At 52.7% G+C, this 23,139-nt stretch overlaps 1 protein-coding gene across 1 annotated transcript; it reads right to left on the minus strand.

Moving 5' to 3' along the window:
* Positions 1–998: 998 nt before the first annotated feature.
* Ighmbp2 (immunoglobulin mu DNA binding protein 2) lies at positions 999–23,119 on the minus strand. The gene is made up of 15 exons (XM_051145761.1): positions 22,858–23,119; positions 21,525–21,694; positions 19,373–19,562; positions 19,092–19,189; positions 15,922–16,085; positions 13,547–13,747; positions 12,094–12,241; positions 10,594–10,768; positions 8,080–8,262; positions 7,708–7,826; positions 6,920–7,014; positions 6,020–6,143; positions 4,376–5,227; positions 1,659–1,828; positions 999–1,310 (listed from the first exon to the last, which is right to left on the minus strand). Exons 1-15 carry the CDS (start codon positions 22,941–22,943, stop codon positions 1,107–1,109), a joined length of 2,979 nt encoding a protein of 992 aa, XP_051001718.1. The 5' UTR covers positions 22,944–23,119; the 3' UTR covers positions 999–1,106.
* Between the last annotated feature and the right edge of the window lie 20 nt (positions 23,120–23,139).

Raw genomic sequence — 23,139 nt, forward strand, 5'->3', positions numbered from 1 at the left:
CCAGTCTCCTGCAGTCTTGTGCACACATTACGGCTGCTCTGATTCATGTGTCCATTGTCATGTCCAACCTGCAGGACACAGCCACTCAACAGAGGGCAAGGACAGTCTGCTCCTGCCCTAGCTACAGCAGAGGCCAAGGTATGCAGTCACTTAGGGACAGCAGTGTGACTGCAGCATCAACAGCTCCCAGAAGGGAAACTTCAGATACCAGGCCAGGGAAGCTGTGTTTCGCTTTGCTTGGACAAGAATGACCCTTAGGGAAGGCAGGCAGAGAACAGGGCATGGAGACGCTCATGGGAGAGAGGGCTCAGAGCCTGGCTCCACCAGGAAACATCGCATCCGGCCAGTCCTGGGTTCCCAGCATCTCCCTGCAGCCTGGACTGACTGTCCAGTTACATGATGTCAAACGTCCTAACCTAAAACTCCATCCTCCTTGCTACAGATCATGAAACCTCCCAGCAATGGCATTGGCTGTCTGCGCTGCCAGGCTGCGTGCCACCCATCCCATTCATTACTCTTGGATGCCCTGGGGAGTTGCTGCCACCGCCCAGGGTGATGTCTGAGCCAGAAGTAAGGGACACTCACGTCTGACACAAGCAAACAGCCACTATGTACACACTTTAATTTGCAAATAAGTTATATTCTTTTAGAACAAGAGCCTGAGGCTAAAGTGTATCTGTTGAAATTCCCATGAGCAAACGGTGCTGGAGAGGGTGCAGGCTCTGTGAGGGTAAGCAGTGTGGCATCCTGGGAAGGCTCCTTCCCACCAGTCACCAGGCAGCAGGGGACAGGCAGACACAAGCTAGGAGCCTTCTGACTCCGCAACAGCCATCTCCCCCGCCATGCCTAGACCACAGTCTGTGTCCACTGTGTCACTGCAGAGGACAGGCCATGCAAGGCACTCACTTGTCAGGACAAGCATCTGAGCAGCACTAATGGGGCCTGGTCTGTCAGGGCAGTTCCTCTGATGGAAACCAGGCATGTTTCCTCGAGAACTTGCCACAGGAAGTGTAGGGGCACACCAGGTGAAGAGAGAAATGGCCAGTGTAGGACTGTGTTCCCGCCTGCTGGCCCTGCCCCAGGCAGCCCTGCGTGAGGACAGGGCCTCACGTCCCCCTCTCCTTCTCCTTCCTCTTGCTTGTCCTCTGGCTGCTGAGCTCGCCCAGCTTCTTGTCCAGCCTCCTCTGCAGCTGGGCCCTCTTGGCCGGGTCCAGGGCCCTGTCCTTGGTCCCACTGCCTGGGTAGAGCACTCCTTCCCGGCTTATCCTCTGCCTGGCGTGGGCACGAGCCTTTTCACCACAGCCGTGGACCTGAAAGGACATGAGAGGCGGGGTGAGCTGTGGGCAAGGGAGGCCGCAGCCTGCAGATCTGCATCAAAGAGAGCACCTACGGCTGGCGCAAGACCATGGACCTGCCCTTCACAGATGCCCCGTGGGAGGCCTGCAGGGTGGACAGACCTCCTCTACCCAGAGTTCCCATTGCTGTGGCTGTCCCTCGGCAAAGGTGCACTCTACCTCCTTGTGCCTCAAGTGTTCACATCAGGCCATGATCAAAATCTCTCCTTTGGCTTTTACAGAATACTGGATGGGGAGGGCTTAGACTTGTCTGGCTACTCCTCCCTCACCAACTGATGCCCCACCCCATCCAGGAGCAGTCACCTCAGGCAGGTGGTGGCTGAGGCAGTAGCGGTGGCCACAATGCATGCAGAACTGTCCCAGAGTGGTGGTGCTGGCTGAGCACTTGGAGAAGCTACAGGTATTGTCAGCCTTAACCACAGCTGACACCAGGGCATCGAAGTCCTCCTCGCTGGGCAGAGCCGTGGCTGGACCTGGGGAGGAAGGACGCAGTGCTCAGGCAGGGAGAGGACAGAGACCAGACACCACAGACAGCAGGATGCCTTACCCCCAGAGCCCGTGTTAGGATTTGCCATCAGTCAAGGATGCCAGGGTCCTCACTAAGCTGATAGCCTGCTCATCTCACTGCCCAGCCCTGAGGGACGAAAACAGGGTACCAAGTGCCTCTCACCCTTTCACCCAGATAAACCTTTTGGGGGGCTCCCTGCAACACCAACTGCTAAAACAGAACCCCAGTCAGATGTCAATACCACCAGGGACGTTAGCTAACCAACTCACACCCCAGCAGAAGCCCCTCAGACTCTCAGCCAGGAACAGGAAGTGCTTGACAGGAAGTATCTTACTTAAACTGTGGGGTCGGGAAAAACTCAGCAACTGTGAAAGGGTCCAGAAAGTACAACAAGCAAAAATCTATTCAAAATCAGGCGGCAGTGGTGGTGCACACCTTTAATCCTCTGCACTCAGGAGGCAGAGGCAAGAAAATCTCTGTGAGTTCAAGGCCAACCTGGTCTACAGAGTGAGTCCAGGACAGCCACGGCTACACAGAGAAACCCTGTCTTGAAAAACGGTAACAACAACAACAACAACAACAACAACAAAAATCTATTCAAAATCAAATGTGTGCTGCGTGTGTTCGGATCTGAACACACAACACTGCTCAGCTGAGAGCCCAGAAACCCTGTTAGGAGCTGTTGCGTCACACCCAGCTCCTGCATCTCCGTCGTCACAGGGGCACCTTGTTCTAACTACAGACACCAGACACAGTGGCTCACTTTCTGCTCAGCATTTATCAAGCCGTACATCTTTGTGTTTTCTCATCTTTAGTAAATAGTAGAATTTTATGCATATCAAAGAACTTCTGAAACAAAATGTTACGAGTTACTAGTAAACGCTTGCCTGCACATTGTTTATGTACACACCAGGGTCAGGTGAAGGCAGTGGGCTGGCTCACTGGGTAGGAGCACTGGCCTCCAAACCTGAGACCTGAGTTTGACTTGTAGAATGAAGAAACCTGACTCCCACAAGCTGTCCTTTGCCCTCCATGTGTGCTATGGCACACGCACCCATATGTACAATAAGCAAATGTGAGAATGCTTTAACGGAGTCTTGGGTGATGGAGGGTCTGAGTGTCACTGTTTAAGAAACCCCATCTCTGTCACACAGAAAGCTCAGGTGTACAGAGATGCAACAGTATACAATGCAGCTCAACAAACGCAGGGGACAGAGAATACTGGGAGGAGCCCCATCTGTCTATGGCCCCATACACCTCCCTGTGTACTGGTAGGTGCTGCAGTAGCCAAGCACACTAGGGCCAGGCAGTCACTGAGTGGACACTACACCCAGGTCCCCCAGAAGCCTGTGTCCATCTACAGCAGCTCTATCTGCTGCTTCCCTGTCATTCCCCTCCCCCTCCCTCACACCCCCACGCACACCACATACGCAATGCTGTGTAAAGGGAAACCGAAGCCACCCAGTCACTAACTCCCATATCCCAAGCAGAACCAAGTGGCTTAGAGTGGGCCTTGGGGAGGGTGCATCCCATGATGGCAGCACCCTCAGTGAGCATGCTCAGGAAATAAGGACCAGGCAGAGAGCTCAGAGCAGACGGAGGGTTCAACCCTCCTGCCCTCAGCTCATCACTCCTGCCAGCTACCAGTCCACGGCTGGGGCCCTGAAGAGCACTGACCAGGCAGAGCCTGTCACAGGTGCTGTCACCCAGCCTCTTAGCTGCTGGCCAAGGTGCTGGTTTAGAGCCTGAACCTTTGCAAAACAGCTGAGGTCCTGGGACTCTGGGGCAATCCCAGGACCCCAGGAGTAGGTAGGGCTCCCAGGCCACCTAGGGAAGTGGGTAGGTCCAGGAATGCAGTGCTTTTCTGTCTGAGGGAGTGGTCAGCGGCCGGCTGGACGGCAGCACTGTGCCACAACCACGAGAGTTGGCTCTGAAGCCGAGAAATGGTAGCCATGAGGTCTGGCTCACGGGATGTCTCAAAGGGGGCTGACCTGTGGTCCTATGGCAGGGGCCTACTGAATTGTTCAAAATACCCATACTATGTCCCAGCAGCTCTGCCCTCACTGTGCGGGAGCATGTGTACCAAGGGAGGGGTGGGAGTCACCAAAGGATGCGGGCACAGTGTAGCTGAACACAGAGCATGCAGTCCACCTTGGTCCTGGCATGGGGCAGAAGAATGGTATGGCCAGCAAGCCTGCAGCTCCAAGCACCTGTCCCTGTTCTACCAGTTGGAAAATGCCCTGCCTCATAAGCCCCTAACTGCTTCCTTCCCTGCACAGGGACAGCAGCTCTAAGCATGCCAGGGCTTCTCTGCCTGCCACTACAGGGCTCTGGGGCCAGGACTTGTCTGTAATTGCCCAAGGAAGGTCAGGCCAGGGAGACAAGAGTCATGGGAAAAGCAAAATCCAAGTGGCCAAGGGACTCTAACTGGCTCCTGGGATGGCAGGAGGTGGCAGGTGGCAGGAGCTAGGAACCATGTGGCACCATGTGCTTGAGATAAAATGTGCTGTACCTTTGGTTTCTTTTTTCTTTTTCTTCTGTGGAGCCTTCTGTGGCCTTGAACCCACGCCTGGCTGACCCTTGGCTGGCTGGGTGTGGCTGCCTTGCTGTCGCTGCAGCCTCTCCAGGTGCAGTGTCTTTAGATCCAGTTGTGTGCTGGATCCTTGTGGCTGCTCTAGGGGCTGTCCCACCTGCGGCTTGGGTTCAGCCTGTGTGGGGCTCGGGGGTGAGGGAGGTGGGGGGGCTACACCACCAGAACCAGCAGGGCTCCTCCGGCTCACTGTGATGTGCCGGCTCTTCCCCTCCCCGGTGCTGTCATGCTTCAGTCCAAACTCCTCAGCTAACTGGTGGACTCGCAGCCTGTCGTGGGAGCTCAGGGATGTGGGAAACTCCAACTGTGCCTCCTTGCTGGCCAAAAACTCCTCGATCATAGCCCTAAAGTGCTCTGTGCGGTCTGGGCCTCCAGCTCTGTCAGAGCCGCTTGCATTGGAGCGCGGCTGGGAGTGAACTCGAGAGCTCGGGGGCTTCTCGCTTGGCTTCCTGTGTCCCTGTCCAGTGGCTGCTCTGGCCTCTTGGCTACTCCCCTGCTCACTGGCAGGCTTCCGGATAAAGGTGGCAGGGCCCTTGGGCTTGGGGGCCCGGCTGTGGCCCTGGGAGCCCTCATGGGCATAGTTCTCAGGGACGATGTCATCCAGGTACTCAAAGGCTGTGCGGACCTCCCCATGCTCTGTGAAATAATCCACCAGAGTCTTCAAAAAGGCATGGTTGTTGACAGTTCGGGAATCACAGATGACTGCCACATGGCGCCGAGCCCGGGTAACAGCAACATTGATCCGCCTGTCCTCAGCCAGAAAACCAACCTCACCTGAGGAAAGGCCAGAAAGTGAGAGGGGCAGAGATCCAAGGGCAGGGAATGGGATGCTTGTTCAGGGAGTCCGGACCAGTCACATCATCAGAGCCATTGCAGTCTACAGCTGCCCCTGACCTGCAGGGTGGATACCACATGTGCTCTGATGCATGCTCCACGGTGGACCAGTGCAGCTCCACAGTCAGTGTTGCCTGGCAAGTACAGCCTCTTCCCCACACCTAGGCTCAGGATGCCGGGAGCAGCTGCTATGGACACAGCGGAGAGCTCTGTGCCAAAGCCATTCTCCTCCATGTCCATCTCCAGCCTGCTACCAAGGCCACTCTGCAAGCTCACTGACAAGGGCCTAGATACAGTTTTCTTACTGCACGGCAAGCCGTGGTTACACAAAGAACATGTCTCAAGGCTAAAAGACAGGTTCTGAGCATGAGGGAGGGTTCCTCCTCCTGCACAAGGTGACCTTGTCATGTGGGGTCCAACATGCCCCAGCATGCCTCCCCAGTCACCTGCTGCCTGACCAGATGAGTCTATTCCCTTTGCTGAGAACAGCATAGTCTCCTCCCCAACACTAGGCTGGGAAGCTCTGTGCACATGTTTTCCCAGGATGCCTCCTGCCTGCCCGTGCTCTGCTGACCCTAAGGGTCAATACGTGCTCCATGGTCCTGCACTTCACATGAGTTCAGAGGGCAGAGGCGGAGCCCCGTGATGGAGCTTACACAGGAGAGCTCCACACGCTCAGCACACTCACTCCCAGGCTGTGGCCAAAGCTCCAATGGGGGCTGCGCTTCGTACCTTTCCGGTTGGACCTGACAAAGGTCAGGATCACAGCCTCTTTCTCTCGGCCCTGGAAGCCATCAACCGACTTAATCTCCAGCTCAGGGTGCTTGCTGGAGAGGCTCTGTCTGAGCAGATCCACCTGAAACAGAAAGCAGGGACGATATTTCATTACCAAGCCAGGGACTGCAGGAGGCCTGAGAGCCCTGCCCTGCAGGAATGGTCACAGGGCACCCTTCAGGGACAGCAACAGCGGCAAGGTGCCGTGACACTGTGTGTCCCCAAGGTTCATGGCCTTTTCTGTTATTAGCCTGGGAGTGAGTGTGCTGACCGTGTGGAGCCCTGTCTCTGCCCTCTGAGCTCATGTGAAGTGCAGGACCATGGAGCATGTATTGACCTTTAGGGTCAGCAGAGCACGGGCAGGCAGAGAGCATCCTGGGAGGACATATGAACAGAGCAGGGGAAACTGAGCTGGCAATCTCACACACTCACTAGGGGAAGGGTCTCCACTAAGCTATGTGCTGAGAGGGTAGTAGCTCTCTTGGTTGATTTATGGCACCTCCTTGACTCTAAGAGCCTCGTGTGTGACACTGGTGACCAGAACAGGGTGGCACTGCTTCTGTGGACCTTGTGCTATGCAGGCAGCAAGCCTCTCCTAGCAAACCAGATGGGGCCAAGCTAATCTACCAGCATGGTCTCTAGGACCATGTCCATCTGGGAATCCTAGCATCAAACATGGACCTAGTAGGGGGCCCAGGCCAAGGTAGGGCTGGTAGCAATGTGAGGTGCCCTAGACCTAGTCACCATAAGGTCACTCTGGCTCCAGACTTTGTAGTCACAGAAGCCAATAAACTACCCTGTTCTTCCAGCCTCTAGCTGAGTCCAGTGGCACAAAGAAACAAAAAGGGGTCATCATACCTGAAGGTTGTAGGGTGCAATGACGGCAATGTCACCTGCTTGGACCCCTGCATCCACCAGAGCCTGGACATGCAGAGTGACGAGGCGGACTTCGCCTGGGGAGGAGAGAGGCCGGGTTCAGTAAGGGCTATACTATGCAGCCTCTGCTACTGAGCTGTGGGAAAGCAACACTTTTTGCCTGTTGTGAGCAGATCTTATGCTGGGCCAAGGGCAGGGAGCATCCTGGGAGGTGACCAGAGGGTCCCAGGCTGACAGAAGAGCTTCACAGGACCCAGATACTGCTGGCTTGGAGAGATTCTCAGCTCAAGATGACCCAAGTAGTCAGGCATAGAGGAGTGTGGGAAAGGCTACCAGCCCCAGGAGCCCACACATCAGCTGTGCCTCTAGGAGAACACACAGAAGCTGCTCCCACCCTTAGAGTCCAGTGCCAAGGCCACAGTTCACCAAGAATGTAGCCTTATCTCTGTACCCAGTGCCTCCCTACAGCAGGTGCTTGGGGTAACTTTTTTATTTTTTTAAAGATGTATTTTTATTTATGTGTTGATGTGTGTGCCCATTAGTGCAGCCACACATGCTTGGGTGCCTGTAGAGGCCAGAAGAGGCCATTAGATAGTCTTGGAGCTAGAGTTACAGGCAAAGGGGAGCTGCCCAGTGAGGGTGCTGGGAACTGCTTGGGTCCCCTGGAAGAGGAACAGTGCTCTTAACTGCTGAGGCCTTGTCTAGCCCACAGAGGGACTTGTTATAAAAGCAGTCTGAGAGGGAGCAGGGGACCCTGGCTGACGGCTCACCGGGGTTTCCCTTGGACTGGTTGTCCTCCTCCTCCAGCTCCAGCAGCCCACAGCCAGCGGTGTCAATGAGCAGCAAGGGGATGCTCGTCTCCTCCATGTCAGCCACACCAGGGAGGTCCCTGGCACGGGGGTGGGCAGAAGGAAGGACTGACTTTCACAACAGCACTGGTCCTCCACTCCAGAAAGACAGGAGGGCTCCCCGATGGGTCTAGCCCCCAGGAAGGCCCAGGCAACTACTCAGAAGTGAGTCTCAGTATCCCCATTCCTCCCAAACCCTTAACAGGACACGTTTCCCTCCAGCCTCCCACAGAGGGCCAACTGGAGCCAGGCTAGGCAGAGAGATCAGGGGAAGCAAGAGGCCAGGTCACTCACTTCAGGAGGTGTCCCGCCACAGAGGGATGAGCAGTAAGCTGCCCATGGTACATGGCCTCCGAGGCCCAGCGTGTGATGGCCTGGTGCATTCGGTACTGTACCGTCAGCATCCTTAACACGCCAGTGCCATGTTTCTCTGCCAGACGCTCCATCAGGCTGCGGGAGAGCCCAGCTAGTGCTGCCCTGTGCCCAACACAGGGGAAAAAAGAGAGTGCTGAGTCCAAATGTGATACCATGGGAGGGTAGGGTAAGCTGTTCTCAATCTTAGGACTCCGCACTTCCTTGGCTTCCCACATGAAGGAAGGGATGGCTGAGCCAAGCTGCGGTGTTCAACATAACCACCAGAACCTAAGAACGCACCCATCCCCTTCAGAGCAACAGGGACTTGGCAGGTGGCAAAGACACAAGAGGAAGACAGGGTCCAAGCAGATTTGAGGATCCTTTGTTGCTTAGCAGACGAGAGAAGAACCCTGAGCCATCTGCAGTCACTTGAAAGGCAGACACAGATCCACCCTGAAGCCTTCAGATCAGGGAGCCCCATTTAGAACCAAGGCCCCAACACTGTAAGTTACAAACCTGCAGTGTTTCTAAGACAGGACAATGTTTCCTGTGCACTGAGAAGTATGCCTGGGCCCAGCACTTGGGAGGTCATGAATTTAAGGGCATCTTCAGCTACATAGTGAATTCAAGGCCAGCCTGGGCTACATGAGACTGTGTCTCAAAACAAAGAAGCAAATCAAAGTTCAGTGTGTTCCAGAGGATGACAGTCACCACTAGACAGCCAACTTGGCTGAGCACATGCCAGGCCTACCCCGTCCAGGGACGGACACACTGATTCTCTACAGCTGAACCATTTCCACCTCATCCAAGGGACAGTAAGACCTGAGAGCTGCAGTAGGCTGAGGCTGCCCACCACCGGGCCATGGCACAGCACCTCTCTCTGTGTTGAGATGTCTAAGACCATGGGAAGACATACACACCCATGCACCCCCATTCCATCTGAGTGCCCCCAAGAATTCACAAGGTCCTTCAAGTTGAGAATCAACTGATTCTTTTTAAGTATTTACTTTTATTTGAGTGTGTTTTGCCTGCGCTTACATTGTCTTTATATCCCACATATGCCTGTAGAGGCCAAAAGAGGGCATTGGGTCCTCTGGACCTAGAGTTACAAACAGTTATAAGCCAAATATGGTTTGGAGAAACAAATCTGGGTCCTTTGGAAAAGCAGCCAGTGCTCTTCACTGCTGAGCCATCTCTCCAGCCCTGGGATTCAATTGATTCTTAATGACACTGTCACCAAAGTAACTAAGGCCAAAGGCAGGACATATCATGCCTGTCACAACCCTATAAACCCAGAGTGCACAGCACAGCCACTGATATCACCCAAAATTTCCAAGGGACATGCAGGGTCCATCTTTCCTCAAGGACAGCCAGATCCCACTGACAGCTCCCTAGAGGACAGAGCCATCTGCTGTCCCACTCTGAGAAACATCCCCTTGGAGAAGCCACCAGGCACATACCATGAGCCCTCTCACTCCTACTCAGGCCCCTGCCCTTCCCATCAGGACTTTCATACTTCCCAGAATCCTTCACTCTACCTCTCAGAGCCCCTGCAAGCCTGGTTGAGGGACTGCTGTAAGCGCCTTTTTCTTCAAGACATCCTAGCAGGAGCATCCATCTCCAGGACCACTCACTCCTCTGGGAGGTCCCACACAACACCGTCCTGGCAATTCTTTCACCACCAGACCCTCTGAACACACACAGAAAAGAGAGCATTTCAAATGTGTCAGAGATTAGGACAAAGCCTCCTCGGTGGCAGAGAGGCCACCAGCAGGGCTGAGGGCCCAGGCTGCTGGAGGTGTCTGTTCATGGTGACTCATGGCAGACTCTGCACACAGGCCCACCGTGGGCTCTCTAGTTGGGAAGGCAAGCAGAGGAACAGATAACCACATGACACTGCCAGGGCACTCCAGGGGAACCATGTGAACCCTAAAAGGGACTGACGGTACCAGCTGAGCAGAGTGGGCACAGGAAACCACATAAGGGTCAATCTGAATGAAGTGTAGGGCTATCCAGCACTCAGGGGAGCAGTGGTCTAGACAGAGGGGACAGCGAGGCAGGGGGCACATTGCGATCCAAGGAGGCTAGTGTAGCCAGAACAGTGAGTGGAAGAGTGGAAAAAATGGATGTGAAGGGATGGCCAGCGGACAGCACTTCCTCCACCCAGGAGAGGCTGAGCTGGACCACTCCGCCAGTCCTGTTGAAAGTGCCTAACAGGCACACTACAGAGCCTACGGCAGGCTGGGAGGTAATTACCACAGGCCAGCATGCCCAGCCCAGAGAGGCTCTCCTGGCTCCACCATCAAGCCTGCCCATCCTTCCCAGGCTCTCAGAGCAACATGCCTCCAGTAAGCATAGGAACCAGCCAGCTCCATGCTGGGACCTGAAGCTGAGGAGATGAGGGTGACACAACCACACGCTCATACAGCACACAGCCTAAGGCAAGTGTCTTACTTGTGAGAGACAGTGGTAGGTGGCAGCTGTTTGTGGTCTCCAGCTAGGATGCACTTGGGACCACTCAGCAAAGGGATCCAGCAGCTGGCTTCCAGGGCCTGGGCGCACTCGTCCACCACCACCACATCAAAGTAGTCCTCAGGTAGCAGCTTCAGAGGGCCATCAGAAGATGCACCTGGTAGGAAAGGGAAAAGGGAACTAAGATGGTTCGTTCATTTTTGCTTCATGGCTGAGTCTTATACTAGCATTACTATGTAGAAGGCCACGAGGAAGGCTCAGTGGATAAAGGAGCTTGCTGCCAAGCCTGATGGCCTGAGTTCAAGCCCTAGAATCCACATGCTGGAAGAAGAGAACTGACTTATGCAAGTTGTCCTCTGACCTCCATACATGTCCACCAACCCAAAATACACACGTGTACACAAAATATGTAAATAAAAAATATACTATTTTTTCCAACTAAAACGTATTGGGTTTTTTTTTTTTTCCTGTTTTTTTGAGACAGAGTTTCTCTGTGTAGCCTTGACTGTCCTGGAATTCCCTGTGTAGACCAGGCTGGCCTCAAACTCACAGAGATCCGCCTGCCTCTACTTCCCAAGTGCTGGGATTAAAGGCGTGCGCCACTACTGCCCAGCCCCAACTAAAATTTACAAGGAAGAAGAAGAAGAGGAGGAGGAGGAAGAGGAAGAAGAAGAGGAGGAGGAGGAAGTGAAGAAGAAGAAGAAGAAGAAGAAGAAGAAGAAGAAGAAGAAGAAGAAGAAGAAGAAGAAGAAGAAGAAGACGACAAACACTAGCAAACATTAAAGTGGAAGAACATACAGCCATCTGAGAATAGTGGTGCACACCTGTGATCCCAGAACTTGGGAGGTAGAGGCAGGCGGAAAAGCAATTCAGGGCTGTCTTCATTTTCAAATCAAGTTTGGAGCAGCCTAAAGCCACATGGAGTCTCAGAAAGTATCAAATAACTGGAGGCTGGAGAGATGGCTCAGCAGCTATGAATATGTACTGCTCTTGCAGAGGTCCTGATTCAGTTCCTAGCACCCATGTAAGGTGTAACTCTAGCTCCAGGTGATCTGATATACCTGGCCTACACAGGCACCTGTGCTCATGTGCATATATTTTATTAATCTTTAAAAACTTAAAAAAAAGCACTGGGCAGTGGTGGCAGAGGCCTTTAATTGTAGAACTCAGGAGGCAGAGGCAGGTGGATCTCTTGTGAGTTTGAGGCCAGCCTGGTCTACAGAGCAAAGCCCATGACAGCCAAGGCTACAAAGAGAAACCAAATCAAAAAGCAAAAAAGAAAAACAAACAAATCCCAAAACAAATAAACAAAACCACGTCATGACTTCACGATGGTGAACTGTGTAATTATGCAAGGGGACACACACAGACACACATACAAACACACACCAAACAAGAGGGGACACCCAGAACAGCCCCATGTCTCCGAGTCCCAGGAAGAGCAGCAGCCAAGGCCGTGCAGCAGGAGGGCTGTGTTCTCACCTGTGTTGGTGGCGAGGACCACATCTGCTGCAGTGAGGCTCTGCACTATGGCTGCTTCTTCCCTCTCCTTCAGTTCCTTCCTTAGCAGCTTGATTTCATTTCGAACATTACTTTTCTCTCTCTTATCCTGGGTTTTTTTGTTCTTCCCCTAGAAGAAAAGTCTATAACTATTCCAACAGGACCCTGCCTTCTCTCCGTCACCCTGCTCTCAGGCCGTCAGCAATGCAGCTCAGCACACTCCTGGGACAGCACTAAACAGCAAAATCGTCACAAAGGAAGCACTCAGCCGAGTAAGCGCCTCACACCCCACCTGCCAAGGGGCTGGAAGGGACAGTTAGCAGCCATAACTGTGACCATGGACAGCAGACAGCTGGTGTTTTGGACAAGAAAGTGCCAGCCTGGACTTGGGTGGAAACTTCAACGGGAGGCTGAGCTCATGGCCACCTACATGTGGGCAGGGGTGAGGCAGTGCATCGCCTGAGCCCCAAGCAGCAGACTTATCCTAGTTCCTACCTCCATTACACTGTGGGCCCCAGACTGACACCTAGATCTGCAGCATGCAACCTCCATTCTCCCGAAAAGCTAGTGGAATCCTGGCCCTGGCATCCTCTCTGCTGCTGTCATTCCCCAGTAGTGAGGCCACAAGAGTGCCAAGGTGAGGCAAGGGGACAGTTGATAGGAGAACACAGTCAAGCTCAGGAAACTAAGAACTCAGGTAGGCTTGTGCACTAGAGATGCAGTGTATAAGCACCAGCTACTAGACCAGGGCCACTTCCCCTGGAGCCCACCACCACCTTGCTCTGCAAGCCCTGGTGCCCCTGGGATAGGAGGTGAAATGGACCAACAATTCTAGAGTATTTTTTGTCTTCCCAGCATCAGCCCGCCTACCCGGCCAGCCCTGAGGAGGCAGTGAGGAAATGATTGTTTTCACTGCTTTCCTTGCAGTGCCAGAGATAGATGTGAGGGCTACGCACACCCGGCACATGCTCTGCCAGCACCACCCTTGAGCCCAGGGAACAGTTTCTTTAGGTCAATTTCTCACCTACTCCACACTCCCAAAGCAGCTGCCCAGTGCAGTTCTCCACTCACAGCACAGTTCAAACTAACAAGAGGTCTAATTGTATCTCAGGTAGCCCAGACTGGTCCTGAACTCACTGCGACCCAGGATGACCTTGAACTTCTGATCCTCCAGCCTCTGCCTCCCAAGTGCTGGGGTGACAGGCCTGTGCACCATGCTCAATTTTATTTGGTGCTAGGGTTGAACCCAGGGCCTTGTGCAAGCTAGGGAGGCACTGTAGCCTGAGCTACACCCACAGCCCTGGATTATTAAAGTACTAAGTGGACAGAGGCAGAAGATAAACAGGAGGAACCTGGACACAGCACAACACTCACTGCTTAAAGACTGAAGCTCAGACAAGCTCATGCCAGACAACATTCGCTCCATGATACCTACAAAGGCCTGGTCGATGTCCCTTCTAATGTCAGCGACAATCTGGGCATTGTCACTTCGTGCTAGCACTGCATCCAGTGAGTGCTGCTGGACCGACTCCAGGAGGCGGGCAGGGTGCCCCAGGCGTAGAATTCGCTTCTTGCATAGAGCCAGGCGCTCCACCAAGTTGTCCACAGCGATGTTGGAGGGAGCACAGCATAAAACCTGGGGAAGCACACAGTGAGGCTTCTAGCAACTTCTTTCTTAAAACCAGTTACCAACACATTAAACCAAACAATAGCCCCTAAAGGACAGAGAGTGTGCACTGATGAGGTGAGAAAGTAAATACACAGTGTCTAGGGTGCACGGCATTCAACCCAGGCCACAGCTCGATAACCAGAACCCAGACACCCCACAGCCTATGCACCGAACACTGCCAGCTGACTGGTGACTGCACAAAACACTCCAGGAGCCACTAATGCAGTGGCATGCACCTGGGACCCCAGCCTTCAGGAGGCTGAGGCCAGAAAGTCAATGTGGGTTCAACACCAGCCTGGCCTCCTCTGGTGAAGAGAGAGACAGAGAGGTGGAGAGGAGAGGGGCAAACGGAGAAGGAAGAGGGGAAGAGGGAAAGGGGAGAGAGAAAGGGAAAGGGGAGGGAAGAACAGGGAGGAAAGAGGAAGAGAGGAAGGGAAGTGAGGGGGGAGAGGGGAAGAGAAAGAGGGGCACACAGGAAGAGGAGAAGAGAGGGAGAGAGTGCAAGAGAGAGTAGAGGCTGAGAGAGGGGGTGGGGGGTAGGGAAAGATTCAAGTGGAAGGAAGCCAGAGAAGCCATGGAGATTTCTCCCTCTGGTGTTGGCCAGTATTAACCTATTTCCTTTAACCAGTGTTTTGGTAAACCAGCCAGCACAGGCAGCGTCCCTCCCCCACAGCAGGTGGTCTGGGGAAGGGACCGCCCCCCCCCCCCCCCCTCGTACTTCCAGTCAGGTCAGCCAATGGTGTCTCTTCCTCTCTCCCAACTTTTAAAGTTGGCAGCCTATGAAACACACCTCACTGGTAACTTCTGGTTTCTGCACCTTGTCTGTCTGTCTTGCTTGCACAGTGGAAACAAGATTGTACTGTATTTTGAAATTGTAGACAGTCTACGGGAAGCATGGAAGCCCATCACAGGAGGTCAAAGAAACCTGTGGCATACCAATGGCTCCTGACTGGGACCTGAGAGCTGGTGCCCTGAGGACATTCTAGGAACTATCTCAGTACCGTGATCTGGGGCATCTCACGCTGAGGTGGGGTGCACCAACCACAAGGCTGACTCCAGCTTCTAAAGGGAGCTCCCAGTGCACAGGCAGAGCTCCGGCGTCCCCTCCCTCTTCTATACACTGCACACTGCCAGGGGCAAGGCAACAGCTGGCCACGTGTTTCTTTCCTCTTTCCTCAGCTTCAACAAAACTAAATAAACCCCTCTTGCTTAAAAATAAAAAAACAAAACCCCAGCATGTAATCAGGACCAAGGGCTGCTCTCTCTGGTGGGCTCCATCTAGCTTTAATAACTGCAACTGCAGAGTGCAGCCCCCATCAACCGAACTCCTGCCCCACACGTTCCACTGTCGTCAACAGTCCTGGGGCGCCCCTGTGAACAGCAGTGCGCCAGCATCACTGCACACTGGACCGGAGGCACCAGTTAAACCACCCCATCTGCTTTCCATTACGAAGTCAGCATTACCTGCTGGTTCCAAGGACCCCCCTCCACCCCCGCCCAGAGAAAGGCACTCCGGTGGAAACGCAGGTGGGCACAGACTGTGACAGGCCTCCTTGCAGCCCTGAGGAGAGGTGGCTCTGCCAACCACCCTCCGGCTCAGCAGTCAATGTTCCATAAGCAGGCATGGCTCTCCCCTGGTCCCCATCTCTAACAACAAGTCTACTGGCCCCCAGCACTGAGGTTTCTGTGCGGTTACTGACTACGTACACAGGAGTGCCTGGAGGACCGGGGCGCCCCACACTGATGTGGGTGAGCAGGAGCACGTAACGGTGCTTTGTGGCTCAGAAAGGCATGCGTAGTGCATGTGTATCTTGTGGGTTAACCGCACATCTGATTAACTGTAGCCCCACCTTCTGCCTCAACCTGCTGCAGGTTTCTCAAAGGGCCCTGGTCAATTCCACGGCACCACTGTGACCCTGGAGCACAGCAACATGGATACTGAGGGAGCCCGGCTGACAACAAAGGCTGAGCAATCTTCAGGGTCCCAAACCTTCCATGTGCTGTTCCTGTTTCATGGCGCTAAGAGAACCTGCAGAGCTCAGCAGCCCAACCCCTGTCCTGGGCAGCCATGCTGGATTGTAGCTGAAGAGCATGACAAAGCCAGAAGAGCTGTGGGTGAGGAGGGAAGGCCCTTCGCCCACCTTTAAGCCTTGCTTCACAGCTTGGAGGATTATTTCCACCACGGTTGTAGTCTTCCCAGTGCCAGGAGGCCCGTGGATGATGGCAAGTTCTTTCTGGGCCAGCGCAAATGACACAGCTTCTTTCTGGGAAGGGTCCAGGGTCGTGTTGTAAAAAGTGAGTGGGGCTGTGGGAGAAGCGCCATTGTCAGCAATCAGGAATAAGTAGTGCACAGCGCAGGCTGGAGCCCAGGCTGAGCTGCACTGCACAGAACTAGTCTGTTGTTTCCTTGTCCTTTGAGACAGGATTTCACTCTGTAACGTTGGCTGGTCTGGAATTCACTATGTAGACCAAGCTGACAAACTCAGAGACCCCCCTGCCTCTGCCTCCCAAGTTCTGGGATTAAAGGTGTGACTGTACCTTTTTTGTTGTTGTTGATTTTGTTTTTGTTTGTTTGTTTGGTTGGTTGGTTGGTTTGGTTTGGCTTGGTTTTTCAAGACAGAGTTTCTCTATGTAGCCTTGACTATCCTGGATTGGCTTTGTAGACGAGGCTGGCCTCAAACTCAGTGATCCGCCTGCCTCTGCCTCCCGAGTGCTGGGATTAAAGGTGTGCGCCACCACCACTGGCTGTTGATTTCGTTTTTTTAAAAAAAGGTCTCATATAAGCCTAGGCTGCCCTCTAACTCTCTATGTGGCTGAAGGTGACCCCGACATTCTGATCTCTTGTCTCCACATCCCCCTACGCCCAGTGCTGGGATACAAGCTACACCACCACAGCTGGGTTAGTGGTGCTGGGGATGGAGCCCAGCGCTTCATTCGTGCTAGCCAATTGGGCTACAGCTCCAAGCTCTAATTTTCAAAACAAGATTTCTCTAGGAACAGAAACCAGAGCCAGCACCCAGCCTACTGTTGGTTTTCCCTCATGTTATGAGTAAGTACACCATTTGGTTATAATCCAACCAGTGGCTGCTGGGCAACACTATAGGGTGAGTTACAAAAGAGAATATAGGGCCCCAAAGTCTAAATGTTGACAAGCTGCTTCCTATGAACTTTGCCAATGCACACTCTGGAATACAGATGTGAAGGAACTGTTTCTTGGGGCGTATTCATTTCTATCATTGTATCATCTTTTTTGTTTGTTTGTTTGTTTTTGTGTTTGAGACAGGGTTTCTGTGTAACAGCTCTGGCTGTCCTCGATGACTCACTTTGTGGACCCATCTGGCCTCAAACTCACAAAGATCCGCCTGCTGGGATTACAGGTGCGTGCCACCACACCTGGCCATTTTATCATTCTTAAGTGACCTTAAAATGACAAAAACAAAGGCTTGTGCCTTTAGTTTAATAATGGAAGACTCAAATGATTAATAATGCATTCTTTAAAATATCGTGTGTGTGTGTGTGTGTGTGTGTGTGTGTGTGTGTGTGTGTGTGTGTGTGACAGTGTCCTTGTGCAGGTCAGAGGACAACCTCCAGTGTCAGTCCTTCTACTTTGTTTGAGACAAGGTCTGTTGCTCACTGCAGTGTAGGCCAGGCCAGATGGCCTCTCAACTCCCCGGAATCCTGTCTCTCCTCCCATCTCATGCAGGAGTGCTAGAACTCAGGTTCTCCCATTTCCACAGCAGGTGCTTTACCTACTGAGGTACTCCAGGCCTACTGAGCTCTATGCTCAGCTCCGTCCCGGTCCTGCTCAGAGACACTCAGCAGGTGAGTGTGCCGAGCTTAGGGAAAGTGTGCTGACCGGGACTGGTGAGAGGCAAGGAGCCTGTAAACCATCATAAGAGCAGGGTGAGGGACAAAGCATGGACGATCAAGCCTCAAGCTTCTAGCACATTCTACAGCACACACCATGTTAATTAGTTAACAGCTACCATCAGGACACACCAGCCCTTAAAGGCAGCTAATATATTTCTGAAGTGGGTATGATGGCACATGTTCATAATCCTAGTACTCAGGAAGTGGAGACATGTCAGGAGTTCAGGGTCATTCCTGGCCATGTAGTGAGTTGGAGACTAAGACCAGCATGAGTTACTTATTTTCTGCTTTTGTTTGCTTGTTTGTTTTCTTCCAGACTGGGTTTCTCTGTGTAGTCCTGGCTGTCCTAGAACTTGCTCTGTAGACTAGGCTGGCCGGAAATCAGAGATCTGCCTGCTTCTGCTTCCCGAGTGCTGGGATTCAAGGCCTGTGCCACCACTGCCTAGCCATAAGACCTATCTTTTAAAAAAATAAAAGAGTATCATTTTGATAGTGTGGTGTAGGGCTGGGGTGATGGCTCAGTAGGTAAAGAGCTTGCCACACAAATGTAAAAACCTGTATTTGGACCTCCAACACCATGATGGGCCCAGTGAAGTGCACCTATAGTCCTAGCCCCAGGACCCGGAGACAGGAGGATCCCTGGGACACACTGGCCAGTCAGCCCAGCTAGTCAGTGAGAGACCCTGCCTCAAAACTTAGCTGGAGTCAGTGAGACGGTTCAGTGGGTAAAGGCTTTGTCACACAAGCCTGATCATCTGAGTCAATCTCTAGAACCCACGTGAAGGAGGACAGAGAGAACCAACTCAGAGTTGTTCTCTGATCTCCACATGCACACGACACACACAAGAGTAATAAGGTAGATAAAAGATAGAGAGGAGAGGGACCAAGGAAGACACAAACACATACGCACATATAACACACAAGCAATGTGTTGGTGCACACCTCTAGCCCCAGTACTTGGGAGGTGGAGGCAGGAGGATCGGAAGCTGAAGGCCAGTCTTGGCTACACAGCAAGTTCTGCAAGGAGTACTCTTCAGTTCTGAGTCCAAAGAAGATAACCTAGAGCCTTCAAGTCGCTCAGAGAAACACATCCAGTGATGTCAAGGCAGAGTTCAAACTTAATGTAAACTCCTGCTAAGTCAGCCAAGACCATGCTGTTCTACACAATTTCAGGTAAAGACATTACAAAGTGGAAGCTGGACAGATGTCTCAGTGGTTAAGAGCACGTACTGCCCTTGCATAGGGCCTGAGTTTGGTTCCCAGCACCCATGTTGGGCCAGATGGACAACCATCTCTAACTCCAGTTCCAGGTGATCCAAAGGGCCCTTCTGACCTCCCCGAGCAATGAGCTCATGTGCATACACCTGTGCACACACACACACACACACACACACACACACAATTAAAAAAAAATCTTAAAAAAGAAATTAAAAATCCTTACGTATTTCAGTGGCAGGACTGGGGGTGGAGTCACCCAACAGGACGTCTATGAGCGAGGATGCTGGCCCCGAGTGGTACTTCTTCAGTGTCATCAGTGCTCTGTGAGGAACCAGAGCCAAAATGAGGAGCTCTTTGGGACAGCAGTTCAGGGACACCGTCACCTGAGAGCACACAGCACCTCCTTAGCAGACAGGCCACTTCCTCCCTCGACACAAATAAGGATGTCCATGAGTCCCATCGGAGGAAAATTTGCCCCTCTGATTTTCAGTCAGGAGCACTCACTTTTTCAGTCGCTTGTAGGTGACGTCATTGGCGAGCTTCAGCAGTCTGTAGGTATTCTCTCGGTCCAGGTGCAGCTGGAAATCATGGGGCTCATCAAAGGCCACTGTGACTGATTTTTGAGTGATGTGGGTCAGGACCCCAGTGGCTAGCTGACTGCTCTCATTAGCATCATCCAGACCCACAATATCACCTGTGACAAGAAAACCCCAGCTAAATATTATGGTATGTAAACATTGCCAGTGTATTTCAAATTCTCTCTCTATAGATAGATACATATAGATAGATACATATGGATGTATGTGTGAGTGTGTATGTATCTTACATCGTGCATTTATTTGCTTTATGTGTTTGTTTCAGTGCACATGTGTGGGTGAGAAGACAACTTGTGGTGGTTGGTGTCCTTCTTCCACCGTGTGGATCCTGGGTACTGAACTCAGGTTGTCAATCAGACTTGGTGGCAAGCACCTTCCTCCCTCAAGCCAACTCACCCACTGAGGAGTTTCACCTGTGCCTTGACTCTCCTCCCTGACTTTAGAAAGACAAGCAGGATATGACAAGAATGCTCCTGGGGCAGAAGCTGAGCTGTGTCAGCTCCCCACACCCTACCTGTGCCAGACCCCTCATTTCAAGATTGCTACTTTTGAGCAACAGAGACTTGAGATGGTCCTTCAGAAGATGGACAGTGGCCACATCCCCTGAATTTGATCAACAGCGGTATCCACACACCACCAACTCAGCTTGCTGATGTTCCACGCAGAGGCCTGATTCCGCCACCCATCGTTCTCACATGCCAGTCGCTCCACACAGCTTCAGGGAGGACACTGCACATGCTCCGCCCTGCTCCCTCACACCTGACAGCAGCAGGGCAGGCACTCTTGCTCCCATCTTCCAAAATGGGACAAGATGACAAAGTCTTAACTTCTGCTCGGTCTGGCACTCACCAGCAGGTTCCTTCATCACCTTTCTACTCCCCTCATCTTACCTTCTCCGAACTCAGCAGGAGAACTGAAAACTGTTGGAACAAGAGTCTATAAAGTCAATATAATCAAAGGCTGCCACTCAAAATAGGCCAGCACACACAGCACTGCTGGCTCTCAGTTTGCAGGGCTGAGGCCAACTTGCATCCCTAGTCTGTGGTCAAGAAGCTTCGGAGTCTAGTGCAATGGCAGGGTGCTTGCTCAGCATGCCAGAGGCCTCAGGTTCCATCCCAAGCACTACAAAGAGAAAGCTGCCAATCTGGGCAACCAAAAACAAAAACAAAACAAACAAACCAGTGATTAACAGCCAAAAGTATACTTGCAATCCCAGAACTCAGGAGGCAGGGACAGAAAGCTCAATGCAACTTCTAGTCTACACAGAAAGTTCCAGATGGACTACGGCTACACATTGAGTCACATTCCTGTCTCCAAAAACAAAAACAAAAACAAAAACAAAAAAAAAAGGGGCTGGGCGAGGTGGCGCACACCTTTAATCCCAGCACTCAGGAGGTAGAAGCAGGTGGATCACTGTGAGTTCGAGGCCAGTCCAGGCTACACAGAGAAACCCTGCTCAGAAAAACAGAAAACAAAAAACAAAAGCCAACAAAAAATCAGGCATGCTGGTATAGGCCTATAATCCCAGCACCTGGGAAATAGTGGCCGGAAGATCAGGAGTTCAAGGTTCAAAGTCATCCTCATGGTGCTCCATATTTGACCACCTCCCCTTGGTGGGGAGGCCTGGTGGCACTCAAAGAAAGAATAAGCAGGCTACCAAGATGAGACTTGATAGCCTATGACCATATCACAGTGGGAGAGGAGGAACCCCTGGTCACAGGCCTAGGGGAGGGGAATAGGGTGAAAGCGGGAGGAGGGAGGAAGGAATGGGAGGATACAAGTGATGGGATAACAATTGAGATGTAATCTGAATAAATTAATAAAAAATTTTTTAAAAAGAAAGAAAAAAACAAAACCAAAGTCATCCCCAGCTACACAGTAAATTTAAGACCATGCCTCAAAACAACAACAAAAGCAGCTCTGCTGTCAGATTTCTAAGCAGAGAGCTTTTATTGTAGTGCTTCATGTGCTACCTGGGTCTGTCCTCCAGCCTTTGGGAGAGCACGAGCTTTGATCTGAACACCAGCAATGGCCAAGAGAAGCCAACAGCAAGCACCTACCAGAAGTAAAGCTGTTACTGGGAAGCACCACTGCAGGCCCAAATTTCCTGGGCCCAAAGGTGACCAGCCGTTGCCCATACAGCCCCGTGCGCTGGCTGGATACCTGAAGCTTCAGCAAACACACCCCTCGGCTCTGGAGCTCTTTCAGAGACATGTGCTCCTGCCAGGACCTAGAAGACACCAAGGACAGCAGCATCACTGTTTGTGCCTGCACACTCTCTTATTTCCACCTATGCAGGGAGAGAAAGGGGGGAAGGACTTCTGCTTATAGGCTCCAAGTATGCCCCAAAGTTACTTGAGATCTGCTCCACTCCAACCCTGCCTCTCCCACAGCCCCCCAAGACAGGTACCACCTAGCCTGCTCCAGGTCAGCCAACGCAGTCTTACCATGAGTCTTTGCCTTCTGTCAACAAGTCCTGTGGGGCCCTCCCATCTATACCTGACTCCCTTTCTGCCTCTTAACCCCAGCACCCTAATGTAGTTCAAGGTCCTAGCCTGACTTGGAGCAGATCACTTCATTCTCACAGCAAGCACGTGTGAGTCAGATAAAGCAGGGGAAACTGGTACATAATTCCATAGTCACCCAGCCAGAGCAGCAAAAACCTCTTACTTACGACTAACAGACTCTCAGCCAACCAATGGCTCGCATCTGTAATCGCACAGACTGCCTTCAAGTCCCGCCTCCACGTGGGTTACCCTGAGCCAGTTACTTCACCAGCCTTTGTCTATCCTTAGGGACACGCATTACAGGGACGGCACTGTAAGGTACAGAAGTGCCGACCCTCTCTGTGTCAGGCCCGTAGCTATTCTCCTGAAACAAGCCTGTACTTCAGGAATACTCAGGCACCATACATAACAGAGGCTTCATCCACTTTCCCCTAGGATGATCTAGCTCTGATCGTCCCAAATAGGACCGTGTCTGTCTGTCTCGCTGTCTGTGTGTCTGTGTGTGTCTGTCTGTCTGTGTGTGTGTGTGTGTGTGTCTCTCTCTGTCTCTCTCTCTCTCTCTCTCTCTCTCTCTCTCTCTCTCTCTCTCTCTCTCTCTCTCTCTCTCTCTCTCTCTCTCTCTCTCTCTCTCTCTCTCTCTCTCTCTCTCTGGGAGGGGATATGTGTGTCACTACAGGGTCTCCTGAAGCCCAGGCGGACCTCAAATTCACTATGTAGGCAAAGGTGATCTTCAACTCCCAATCCCACCTCGCCGCCCTAGGGACAGCGCTTAGCCGACTCCTGGTGCTGCCCTCTGATCCTGCCCGCCTCGCCGCCGATACCAGAGCAGCTCCGGCCAGCGATCTAGGAGAGGTGCAGAGGCCCCGGGACTCGCGGCTAAACCTACCTGCGTTCCTCTACCTCGGCGCCCCGCTCCAGCTCCAGCAGCTCTAGCTGCTGGGCCACGAAATTCTCCACAGTGGACGAGGCCATCTCCTCCACGGTGCAGGCCCTGACTGGTGCTTCCGGCCCGGCCAGTGAGTCCTGTGGGACCCGTGTTCCTGTCGGACTGAGTTCCTCACCGGGCCGGAGTCCGCAAAGGACCTGTGCGCCCTGCCGGGGCAATGATTCCCGACCAACCCGTTTCCTGTATTCCTTTCCAAATCAGTGACGCCAGTAGGATCCGCTT

The sequence above is a fragment of the Acomys russatus genome, chromosome 5, assembly GCF_903995435.1.
Source record: "Acomys russatus chromosome 5, mAcoRus1.1, whole genome shotgun sequence".
Classification (NCBI taxonomy): domain Eukaryota; kingdom Metazoa; phylum Chordata; class Mammalia; order Rodentia; family Muridae; genus Acomys; species Acomys russatus.

What these genes read in the sequence shown, in the direction of transcription:
- Ighmbp2 (XM_051145761.1), bottom strand. Translation starts at nt 22,943, where the DNA reads ATGGCCTCGTCCACTGTGGAGAATTTCGTGGCCCAGCAGCTAGAGCTG. An exon ending in GGTCCTCGCCACCAACACAG is followed by an intron (nt 10,769 to 12,093) that starts GTGAGAACACAG and finishes CTTTCCTACCAG; the next exon opens with GTGCATCTTCTGATGGCCCT. An exon ending in AAAGAAAAAAGAAACCAAAG is followed by an intron (nt 1,829 to 4,375) that starts GTACAGCACATT and finishes CTTCCTCCCCAG; the next exon opens with GTCCAGCCACGGCTCTGCCC.